This window comes from Podarcis cretensis (assembly GCF_951804945.1).
Source record: "Podarcis cretensis genome assembly, chromosome: 7".
Taxonomy (NCBI): Eukaryota; Metazoa; Chordata; class Lepidosauria; order Squamata; family Lacertidae; genus Podarcis; species Podarcis cretensis.
Window position 1 is genome coordinate 79,685,119 of NC_137176.1, and position 12,842 is coordinate 79,697,960.

At 44.3% G+C, this 12,842-nt stretch overlaps 1 protein-coding gene across 1 annotated transcript in view; it reads left to right on the forward strand.

Annotated features, from left to right (window-relative positions):
- The first annotated feature begins 4,451 nt into the window (after positions 1-4,451).
- The window catches only part of FER1L6 (fer-1 like family member 6), a 120,401-nt gene continuing 112,010 nt past the window's right edge, over positions 4,452-12,842 (forward strand). Inside the window, exon 1 of the mRNA XM_079984092.1 lies at positions 4,452-4,547. Coding sequence (XP_079840218.1) covers positions 4,531-4,547 — 17 coding nt within the window. The 5' untranslated portion in view covers positions 4,452-4,530. The remainder of the gene's footprint in view (positions 4,548-12,842) is intronic.

Consider the following 12,842-nt stretch of genomic DNA (forward strand, 5'->3'; position numbering starts at 1 on the left):
ACATTCTTTCTTTCACCATTTCATTTTTACTTAATCCTTTATGTCATTTCTACTAAAACCACATAATTTTATTTTCCCAACATCTTTCTAGCAATCCTTAATTTTGCAATATTTTTGAAGATAAACTTTAATTTTTTTCCAATCTTCTTCCATCGACTCTTCTCCTTGGTCCCGGATTCTGCCAGTCATCTCAGCCAGTTCCATGTATTCCATCACCTTCATCTGCCATTCTTCCCGGGTGGGTAGATCTTGTGTTTTCCAATACTTTGCAATGAGTATTCTTGCTACTGTTGTGGCGTACATAAAAAAAGTTCTATCCTCCTTTCGCACCAATTGGCCGACCATGCCCAAGAGAAAGGCCTCTGGTTTCTTCTGGAAGGTATATTTAAATACCCTTTTCATTTCGTTATAGATCATCTCCCAGAAGGTCTTAATCTTTGGGCATGTCCACCAAAGGTGAAAGAATGTACCTTCAATCTCTTTACATTTCCAACATTTATTATCGGGCAAATGATAAATTTTTGCAAGCTTGACTGGTGTCAAGTACCACCTGTAAATCATTTTCATTATATTCTCTCTTAAGGCATTACATGCCGTAAACTTCATACCTGTGGTCCATAACTTTTCCCAGTCAGCCATCATAATGTTATGTCCAACATCTTGTGCCCATTTGATCATAACAGATTTAACCATTTCATCCTGTGTATTCCATTTCAACAGCAAGGTGGTTGTCACCAATGGAAGCTAAGGCTCTGAAAAAACTCAATATGGAGGCAAATTGGCCGAAATATTGGGAAATTTTGGAACAAGAAGGAGATAGATTAAAACTGCAGAGTTTTGACAAACTAAAAAATAAAGTACGAGATTGGCTTCATTATTATCAAATAAGGGAGGTTTATAACTTGGACAAGAAAATTGGCTTTCAGGTGGAAAAATCAAAATTGGAAACAGAATTGTTAGATCCTAAAACTAAGAATTTGCCAGGGAGTCTTCTCTTCTCATGAGGTGGCCAAAGTATTAGAGTCTCAACTTCAGGATCTGTCCTTCCAGTGAGCACTTGGGGCTGATTTCCTTCAGAATGGATAGGTTTGATCTTCTTGCAGTCCATGGGACTCTCAACAGTCTCCTCCAGCACCATAATTCAAAAGCATCAATTCTTTGGTGATCAGCCTTCTTTATGGTTGAGCTCTCAATTCCATACATCACTACTGGGAAAACCATAGCTTTAACAATATGCACCTTTGTCGGCAAGGTGATGTCTCTGCTTTTTAAGATGCTGTCTAGGTTTGTCATTGCTTTTCTCCCAAGAAGCAGGTGTCTTTTAATTTCATGACTGCTGTCACCATCTGCAGTGATCATGAAGCCCAAGAAAGTAAAAACTCTCACGATAATGCTTTGCGGTACCATTCACAGTGCCACCCGCCCCCAGGCAGTGAGTACTAAGAGGTATGATAAAACAAACTCAGACCATGGTCAGGATCAAAAATGGCCACAACTTTATTAAATAACTGCTGGAGGTGGAATTTTGACCAACTGTGCTGCGGAGGGCAGGAGCACCCATCTTTTAAGCGCTGCAGCCAATGCCCAGCCAGGCAGCAAGGCACTGCCCTCCAGCACAGCCTCTGATTGGCCCATTTTATCTTGACTTTCTGGTGAGAATCCCTCTTAGAACTTCTGCTGACCAGGGAATTCCCTTAATGGCTGGCCAACATGTGGGCTTTTGCTGCTGGGGACGGCAGATGAGGTGAAGGTCCTCAATCGCTGCCCACCTGAAAAGATTGAGCGGCCATTTTTGGCACAACATCATTTAACCTCCCTATAAATGAATCAGGCTGGAATGCTTGATAAAGAGCCAATATCCTGGTTATTCATTCTGTGCTTGATGGAGCTTGCTCCCAGACAAACTGCACAGCAGTCTTTAAAAAACAACAACCCCACAGCCCAATAAATTGTAGTTTTCTGGGGGTCTTTTAACAGAATGTTCAGCTCCCTTAAAATTATATTTATCAGGGTCTTTGGAGAAAAGCATGGCAGTTATGCTGGCATTAGTTATATTGGCATGAAACCAGTATTCTTGTAGAGCAGAGGTTCCCAGGCTTATTTAGCCATACTGTGCCCATTTCAGAAAAAAGTTACTCAGCACCCCACCTCTGAAAATCTACCTTCTTTAAGCGAACAAACAGATAACAACAACAACAAGAACAAAAATAACAACAACAACAACAACAAAAATAGCAACAACAACAACAACAATTTATTATTTATACTCCGCCCATCTGGCTGGGTTTCCCCAGCCACTCTGGGTAGCTTCCAACAGAATATCAAAATACAATTGATGCTTTTGAATTATGGTGCTGGAGGAGACTCTTGAGAGTCCCATGGACTGCAAGAAGATCAAACGTATCCATTCTTAAGGAAATCAGCCCTGAGTGCTCACTGGAAGGACAGATCGTGAAGCTGAGGCTTCAATACTTTGGCCACCTCATGAGAAGAGAAGACTCCCTGAAAAAGACCCTGATGTTGGGAAAGATGGAGGGCACAAGGAGAAGGGGACGACAGAGGACAAGATGGTTGGACAGTGTTCTCGAAGCTACAAACATGAGTCTGACCAAACTGCGGGAGGCAGTGGAAGACAGGAGTGCCTGGCGTGCTCTGGTCCATGGGGTCACGAAGAGTTGGACACGACTAAACGACTAAACAACAACAACAACAACATTAAACATTAAAAGCTTCCCTAAAGAGGGCTGCCTTCAGATGTCTTCTAAAAGTCTGGTAGATGTTTTTCTGTTTGACATCTGGTGGGAGGGCGTTCCACAGGGCGGGTGCCACTACCAAGAAGGCCCTCTGCCTGGTTCCCTGTAACTTGGCTTCTCACAGTGAGGGAACTGCCAGAAGGCCCTCGGAGCTGGACCTCTGTGTCCGGGCTGGATGATGGGGGTGGAGATGCTCCTTCAGGTATACAGGACCGAGGCTGTTTAGGGCTTTAAAGGTCAGCACCAACACTTTGAATTGTTCTTGGAAACGTACTGGGAGTGTACAGAAAGAGTCAGGAACAAATTTGTGCTCTTTTATATATCTCTATTTCTCCTTACGTCCTACAACATAGTAAAGAAAGGTGTTGTTCAAGACACCTTGAAGCTTGAAATTATAAAATTATTTATTAAAACCCATGGGGTGGACCAAAATGAAGCCTGCCAGCTCAGTCCAATCCACCCCAGGGGCAGGGCTGGCGCCACAGCCTTCCTGCCATTGGCCAAATAGGAAGGCAAGCTGCGATCCACTTTCTGGTCCTGATTTTCATTTCATTTATTGAATTTACACACCCGTATACCTAGCGATCTCAGGGTGGTTAAATCGTTGAGCCTATTTTATATTAGTCAAGAAGCTTCATATATCACAGTTGTGTACACTGTCATTTGCTTGCTCTTCCATCACCCCGGCAATAATTATAACATTCTCTATGACAGAAAGCTCTGGAGCGTTTTAGTGGCTTTTTTTTTGTTGTTGCAATAATTGGCTCATTTGCATATATACCTGTTGAGCAGATGGAAAGCAAGCACTTAGACAGCTATAGAATCCATAGAATTGTAGAGTCAGAAGGGACCCCAAGATTCATCTAGTCCAGTGTTTCTCAACTTGTGGGTCCCCAGATGTTGTTGGACTACAATGCCCATCATTCCTAGCCAGCATGACTGGTGGTCAGGGATGATGGGAGTTGTAGTCCAACAACATCTGGGGACCCACAGGTTGAGAACCGCTGAATTCTAGTCCATTCCCCTGCAATTCAGCAATCTTGTGGTCAAACATGGGTCTCAAACCTACAACCCTGGGATTAAGAGGCTCATGCTCTACCAACTGAGCTATCCCAACCGAGTGAAGCCAGAAAGCCCAGGAAAACCCCTTGCCTTCAGCATGACCCCAAGATCCAGGGGAAGCATTGTTGCTGGGTAAGCATCAATGCACAACAGAGGAAACACGTATAGTATGAACGGTTTTTCAAATTGTTCTTCTCTTCTTTATGCTTCCACTGCCCTCCTATTTTCATTTAATGCCCCCTCCCCAACTTGCACCCGAGGCTACTACTGCCCCCCTGGATCATCCCCCCCACTTTAGGAAACCCTGTTGTAGAGCTATGCCCACAAATGTTCACAGTGAAACAGATTTGGAGCATTGCAAAGGTGCTTTTCCGCACACATCAAGTCAGAGGCTGCTGGAGGAACTGATCTAAACGTCCCAAAACAATGAGCAATCTGATGCTTATCTCACAATCCCGCTGAAGGAAAATGCCAAATCTGCCTAGTTTTACAGCGCCTCATTTAATTTCATGGTCCTGGGCATTCTTGTACTGAATGAGAAAAGCGCAGTCATATGTTTAAACAGCCCCACCCTGCCGGAGTGGCTGATATCTTGGTAGGCTTAACTCCTGGCAAATCCTATAGTTGGTGGCAGCAGCGGCAGCGATGACATGCCTTCGGATTAGTTGCAGAACACACAGCCTTTAGCGGACCAAGGGTTGAGGAGAGCGGAACGATGGAGAAGCTGCAAAAGTAAGTCTCCTTTTCTGGGTTACATGGGGAGATTGTGAGATGGGGGACAGTGGATGAAAATAAACCAGTTCCAGGAATAGGGGCAGTATGCCAACAAATGCTGTGTTGTGATTAGTTTTTGTTCTCTTTCTCTGAAGTAAGTTTTGTTTTGTTTTTAGCTTAATCTGACTGACAACTTCCAAGCATCTTTGGGCCTTCAATACTATGCCAATTTCCTGGGCGTAAAAGTCATTGAACTCATTTGTAAGATTCCACTGTTTAGCCCACAGTCTGGTACTACGCAGACCTGCATAAATCCGTGTCCTATGCAGAAATCGGAATGTGTTAAAACTGTGGGGTTCGGGTACATCCAGCTCATAGCTGTCAACGTTTCCCATTTTTTAAAGGGAAATTCCCTTATTCTGAATGGAGCCTTAATAGTTATTTCTAGGATTCCATTTTTAAAGACCTGAATGGAGACCAGAAAACTACTTAAGCCCTTCCCTGCATGATATGCAAGGCTTTTCTTAAGAGAGAATGGCTGTTAGATTAGTTTAAGGTTGCAGTCCTGTGCAGACTTACCAGGGGTAGATACCGCCAACACAATGGGAACTTCGATGCATAGTTAAGATCATTTGTGCTCATGAAGGTATTGAGGCAGTTATACACAATCCCTCTTTCAATACTGGCTGTGTCTGCAAGTATTTCAGGGCAGACATACCACATCATTGCCCATCAGTGTGTGCCTGTAACATCCTGCTGAAATCCCGCAACTCTTTGTACCGCAAACAGTCTGATTAATTCTTGTCCCACTCTTGTTGTACTTTGGTCCAAGAGTGACCTTCTAGGCACCAATAACACAGCAACATTGCGGAAGCATCGCAGAACAGCTAATGGAATGGTGTGTAGATGGTCCTGTTTAAATCCACCACTAATACATTGAGAGCCAGTGTGGTGTAGTGGTTAAGAGTGGTAGGCTCGTAATCTGGGGAGCTGGGTTCGCGTCTCCGCTCCTCCACATGCAGCTGCTGGGTGACCTTGGGCTAGTCACACTTCTTTGAAGTCTTTCAACCCCACTCACCTCACAGAGTGCTTGTTGTGGGGGAGGAAGGGAAAGGAGAATGTTAGCTGCTTTGAGACTCCTTCGGGTAGTGATAAAGCAGGATATCAAATCCAAACTCTTCTTCTTCTTCTTCTATTATTGCATCAATGACATGTTGCAGAATAAATACCAGTATATACTTTTCTTTCCTTTTTAAATTGTCCAGTAGCACCTTAGAGATCAACTAAGTTTGTTCCTGGTATGAGCTTTTGTGTGCATGCACACTTCTCCAGGTACGAAAGCTCATACCAAGAACAATCTTAGTTGGTCTCTAAGGGGCTACTGGAAAAAAAATTCATTTTTAAAATATATTTCTACTGTGCCAGACCAACATGGCTACCTACTTGAATGTTGCAGAATGCAGCCGCAAAAAACAAAAAACAAAAGACAAAAGACAAAAAACAAAAAACAAACAAAAGCAAAAAAACAAAAACCCACAATCTAGCAGTCTGGAGGAACTCCAAGACTTTAATGATGTGGATGCACAGGAACCTCAGGAGATCTTGGGAAGAAGGAAGTTTCATTCGGCTTTTTGAAAAATAGCAAGATTCAGGTTGAATCCTGACAGGACAGAAATACTGTTTTGCGGGGACTGGAGGTGGGCTGGTGTGGAGGACTCCCTGGTCCTGAATGGGGTAACTGTGCCCCTGAAGGACCAGGTACGCAGCATGGGAGTTATTCTGGACTCACAACAGTTCATGGAGGCGCATGTCAATTCTGTGTCCAGGGCAGCTGTTTACCAGCTCCATCTGATACGCGAGCTGAGACCCTACCTGCCTGTGGACTGTCTCACCAGAGTGGTGCATGCTCTAGTTATCTCTCCCTTGGACTACTGCAATGCACTCTACGTGGGGCTACCTTTGAAGGTGACTCGGAAACTACAACTAATCCAGAATGCGGTAGCTAGACTGGTAACTGGGAACGGCCGCTGAGACCACATAACACCGGTCTTGAAAGACCTACATTGGTTCCCAGTACGTTTCCGAGCACAATTCAAAGTGTTGGTGTTAACCTTTAAAGCCCTAAACGGCCTCGGGCCAGTATACCTGAAGGAGCGTCTCCACCCCCATTGTTCTACCCAGACACTGAGGTCCAGCACTGAGGGCCTTCTGGTGGTTCCCTCGCTGCGAGAAGCCAAGTTACAGGGAACCAGGCAGAGGGCCTTCTCGGAAGTGGCACCTGCCCTGTGGTACGCCCTCCCACCAGATGTCAAAGAGAAAAACAACTACCAGACTTTTAGAAGACATCTGAAGGCAGCCCTCTTTAGGGAAGCTTTTAATGTTTAATAGATTATTGTATTTTGATATTCTGTTGGAAGCTACCCAGAGTGGCTGGGGAAACCCAGCCAGATGGGCGGAGTATAAATAAAAAATTGTTGTTGTTGTTGTTGCTATTTTTGTTGTTGTTGTTATTTTTGTTCTTGTTGTTGTTGTTATCTGTTTGTTCGCTTAAAGAAGGTAGATTTTCAGAGGTGGGGCGCTGAGTAACCCAGCCAGATGGGCGGGGTATAAACAAACAAACAAACAAACAAACAAACAAACAAACAAACAAACAGGCTTGACAACCATATGTCAGGAGTGCTCTGATGGTGTTTCCTGCTTGGCAGGGGGTTGGACTCGATGGCCCTTGTGGTCTCTTCCAACTCTATGATTCTATGATTCTATGAAACAAACAATATATAAAGGCTGTTGCTTAACGTGCTACATGGGCAACTGTGCGGTTGTCAATCAGTTGTTGGTCTGGACCCAGACATCTCCCCCCTCCCCAAGGAAGCACTTCTGTTTCAGGGAGCTAATATATTGTTGCTCACCACCCCAATCTTCAAGAGGCGTGAGATTCCAGGGATCTCAGGTGCTTAGCCAGAGTTCCTGTTTTCTTTTGGAAATGAGTCACAGTGAAGACTGTGATGCCTTTATGATGGATGGTTTATTTACATATATATTCAACCCAAGCCTACGACGGAGGGGACCACAGCATCAGCACCCCCACAATTCTCTTCTTTTTCCACTAGTTTGCAGCCTTGGATTCAAACAGAAATCAAACATTGCTTTCAAACATTGCTCTGACTCTCTCTCCAGCTCGCTGCTTTGCTTCTAGGTCACATAACTCACTAAACTCTCAACTCTGGCTTCATCTGTTGAGGGATAAGCAGAAAGCCACCCATGCATATTTAAGCCAAGGCTGGATAGATTCTGCAGGTGCAGTCTGCATTGCAGATTCTGGATTAAAACCGGGGGGTGGGCTTGTTGATCTCCAGGGTGCCCCAAAACACTAACATTCTGTGCCAGAGATGGACAAATGTGTCCATTTCAGATTCCGGTCTGACGTTCAGTTTTCCACTTGCCCACATCAGCGTGCAATTCCCTTCTTAAAAAAGTCATCTTGAAAATTCATAAGCATTTTGCTGTGAATGCCTCCTATTAAATACATTTTTGTATGCCGTTTTCCCTAGCAGAGACATTGGCAGACACGCTTTGCAAAGCAATTTCCCCTGCTTTAAGGCACCAATATGTGAATTTATATGCACATTTCACCCACTGTATGGGTTTTTGTACACGTTAAGTGAATTGAGTGCTGCATTGCAAACTTTGGGGAACTGTGGGTTTGAAGGATGGGCTGTGTTTCCGTTTTAGATGTTGATTCGGAAAATGTGGATTAGGTTTGCCTTTAAGTGAAAAATTCCCCCCTGTTCCCTATTCTCCACAGTCCATGCTAAACTCTGTAAGTCATGTGGACTAGTAGGGAAACCAGCATATTTACCACCCAAATGCTTGATGACAAAAAAACCCCTTAATGCCTTGCTGGACCACATGGAAAGTGAATTATGAGGTGCTTGTTGCAAAGTCTCAAAGTCACAAGCTCAAAGGTTTACCTCTAAAAGGAAAGGTTCCCTTTGAACTCCACCAGAGCATGTGACCGTCCTGTGGCCAGTTGGTGAGAGAGAGAGTGTGTCGCTCTGCGCATGCTCAGGAGTTCAGTTAATTTATTTCCTTTACCAAATATGTCTCTTCGCGTACAAGTGCTTCCCTTTTCCGGAACAAAAATCTTTCTGAAAGTTACGTTAAGGTTACTGGAGGAAGCTTTTTGGTTCCAAAAACACATATAATAAAATAGAACGAGCAGGTCAAGCCTGTCTGCGGTGTTGATTGACACCGATCGTAACCAACCCTGCCATTGGGCAAGATGTCCTGCTTGCTCAACAGGACCACCCCTTCATCTTCTCCCTCTTGCAGCTTCCCAGGTCACAAGGCCAATAACTGAGCACACCTGCTGCCTTAACAGCAGACAAGTCCCCAATACTGAGGTGAGCAGATGCCTAGGCATGGAGAAGACAGAGAGAGATGGAATCATAGAATCATAGAATCATAGAGTTGGAAGAGACCACAAGGGCCATTGAGTCCAACCCCCTGCCAAGCAGGAAACACCATCAGAGCACTCCTGACATATGGTTGTCAAGCCTCTGCTTAAGGACCTCCAAAGAAGGAGACTCCACCACACTCCTTGGCAGCAAATTCCACTGTCAAACAGCTCTTACTGTCAGGAAGTTCTTCCTAATGTTTAGGTGGAATCTTCTTTCTTGTAGTTTGGATCCATTGCTCCGTGTCCGCTTCTCTGGAGCAGCAGAAAACAACCTTTCTCCCTCCTCTATGTGACATCCTTTTATATATTTGAACATGGCTATCATATCACCCCTTAACCTCCTCTTCTCCAGGCTAAACATGCCCAGCTCCCTTAGCCGTTCCTCATAAGGCATCGTTTCCAGGCCTTTGACCATTTTGGTTGCCCTCCTCTGGCCACGTTCCAGTTTGTCAGTGTCCTTCTTGAACTGTGGTGCCCAGAACTGGACACAGATCAGCAATCAAAATACTCACAGGGAGATCTGAGATGGAGCAGGGAGACAGAAACCGACTGCCCTGTGACTGGAGAATCCATTTTAGAGCCAATATGTACATAAAGAGATGCAAATTAGGTCTATCAAGAAACTCGACAAACGAGTCTGCTGAGTGCTTCATGCTGCCTGAGAAATTTTGCTTTATTCATCTGAGCTTTATTATTATTATTATTATTATTATTATTATTATTATTATTATTATTAAACCCTCTTCCTTTTCTTGAAACAAAACTTCCCTTAGGGCTAAACTAGGCATTTTTTAAAAAGGTGTTTTAATCATTAGCATCTTCACAAGGCTGCTTCGAAGGAACAGGGAAGTGGCACTAATCGAGGGGATATTTAACTGTTTCCCTCCACTCTGTTCCCAATTTAAATAGCATGCCTCCTGACAATCACCCCCCAAAAGTGCTATCGGCTCCACAGAGGGGAAAACAAAAAGACACCCCAGGATTGTATCTGTATGCTTTCCCCTATGGAGCTAATGACATCTTTGGTGGGATCAGGGAAAGTATTTAGCACTCTTCTCCATAGTGTGAAACAGGGCCGGCTCATCCGTGAGGCAAGGCGAGGCAGCTGCCTCAGGCGGCAGGATCCATAGGGGCAGCAGAGCTGGCCTCCAAGGAATGCATTTCCTGCTACCATGGCAGCAGCCACAGCTATGGCATGCTCCTTGGAGACTAGATCTGTTGCCACCCGCCACCCGCCAGTGCCACCTCTATAGTGGCCTTTCAACTAATAGGTGGTACTGGTAGTCTCTGCCAACCCTGACATTGTAGCAAACCCAGATCTCCCTGTGAGTATTTTGATTGCTGATCCTCAGGGCTCCGATTTAGCTGGGAACAAGCTGCTATCACTGTGCTTTTATTTTATTTACTACATTTACATCCTTGTTGTTTAGTGGTTTAGTCGTGTCTGACTCTTTGTGACCCCATGGACCGGAGCACACCAGGCACTCCTGTCTTCCACTGCCTCCCGCAGATTGGTCAGACTCATGTCGGTAGCTTCGAAAACACTGTCCAGCCATCTCGTCCTCTGTCATCCCCTTCTCTTTGTGCCCTCAATCTGTCCCAACTTCAGGGTCTTTTCCAGGGAATCTTCTCTTCTCTTTTCTCTTGAGGTGGCCAAAGTCTTGGAACCTCAGCTTCAGGATCTGTCCTTCCAGTGAGCACTCAGGGCTGATTTCCTTAAGAATGGATAGGTTTGATCTTCTTGCAGTCCATGGGACTCTCAAGAGTCTCCTCCAGCACCATAATTCAAAAGCATCAATTCTTTGGCGATCAGCCTTCTTTATAGTCCAGCTCTCACTAGTGGGAAAAACATAGCTTTAACTATACAGACCTTTGTCGGCAAGGTGATTTCTCTGCTTTTTGAGATGCTGTCTAGGTTTGTCATTGCTTTTCTCCCCAGAAGCAGGTGTCTTTTAATTTCGTGGCTGCTGTCACCATCTGCAGTGATCATGGAGCCCAAGAAAGTAAAATCTCTCACTGCCTCCATTTACATCCTACGTGTCTTCTATTATGGAGCTCAAGGCAACCATAGAATCATCACCATCTATTCTAACCCCTTGCAATGCAGGAATCTTCTGCCTAACGTGGGGCTCAAACCCACGGCCCTGAGATTAAGAGTCTCATGTTCTACCAACTGATGGTCTCCCATCCAGCCACTGACCAGCTTCAGCATGAAGGCTGCATCTCCTGCCTTTAGAATAACAATACAGTGGTACCTCGGGTTACAGACGCTTCAGGTTACAGACTCCGTTAACCTGAAGTGTATGTAACCCGAGGTACCACTGTAGAGCATTAAATATTGAAAACTGCCCTAAACAGGGCTGCCTTCAGATGTCTTTTAAAAATAAGATAGCTGCTTATTTCCTTGATATCTGATGGGAGGGCATTCCACAAGGCTGGCACTACTACTGGGAAGGCCCTCTGCCTGGTTCTATGGCTGCATACTTAGAAGATTTATACAAATAAAGCCACTCCTGCTATTAAGACAGCCCATAGTTTCTCTGATGGAGCAAAGTGAAGTTTTTTTGTTTTTTTTTTTTAAAAAGTATTAGAAAATCTCCTGCTGGTCTCCAGAACCACTAGGTGATGCTGCAGAGTCACTTAGCAATGAAATTGTGAAGCTGCAGTCTGTAGCAATAATCACGTTTTCTATGCAATACTTGGAGTTGGTAGTTAAAGTTAGTAACCTATAAAATGCACTCTTTTGTTTCCTAGATAAGGGTAGGGGACCTTTTTCGGCCCAGAGTTTTGCAAATAATATAAAATGCACATTAAAAATTGTCAAGAAAGTTAAAAACAAGGTTTTAAAAAATATGAATACGAATAAAAACAACAGTTGAAAATATGTACTATAAGATAATATTACAGATTAAAAGGCAGACAGGTTTCTCCAAACAGTTTTTGTTTTTTTGTTTTTTTGTTTTGTTTGTTTTTGCTTGTGCTGAAAAAGGATACAAAGAAAGTAAGGTAAAGGTAAAGGGACCCCTGACCATTAGTTCCAGTAGTGACTGACTCTGGGGTTGCGGCGCTCATCTCGCTTTATTGGCTGAGGGAGCCGGCGTACAGCTTCCAGGTCTTGTGGCCAGCATGACTAAGCCGCTTCTGGCGAACCAGAGCAGCGCACGGAAACGCTGTTTACCTTCCCGCTGGAGTCCTACCTATTTATCTACTTGCACCTCAACGTGCTTTTGAACTGCTAGGTTGGCAGGAGCAGGGACTGAGCAACGGGAGCTCACCCCGTCATGGGGATTCAAACCTCCGAAATGTCAATAGGCAGGGAGTTCTAGAGTTTAGGAGCTGCCCCACTAAAATATGAATTCCTTTCAATTGTCTGAGCAGATGTGAGACATGCTGACAGGATCTCACTCCTGGTAGCAACCATATTGCAGTATCCTGCACTAATTGAAGTTTCCAGACCAAGCGCAAGGGAGGCCCCACATATAGCGCACTGAAGGAATCAAATTTTCACACGGAACCATTGTTGGCTAGTTGACTCTAATACTTAACAGAATTAACAATTAAAGATACAAACGAAATGATCTCTGCTGTTGCACTTCCAACTCCGCATCAGATACTCCCTCATCCCTTCAACCTTCCAACTCAAGAAAATTATTATTTTTGCACTGGACAGCAGCATTCATGTAAACCAACCTGCGTTTTAGCTCAGAGCTAGTCCGATCGGCACGCATACGGAGCTGCTTATTTGGAAACAAAGAGCTGTACACATTCTCTTGGCAAGATGCAAACCAAGTTCCCCAAACACTTGCAAACAGAGCCTTTTATTTACACAGTTATGTTTTTGTGAGGTTTCTTTT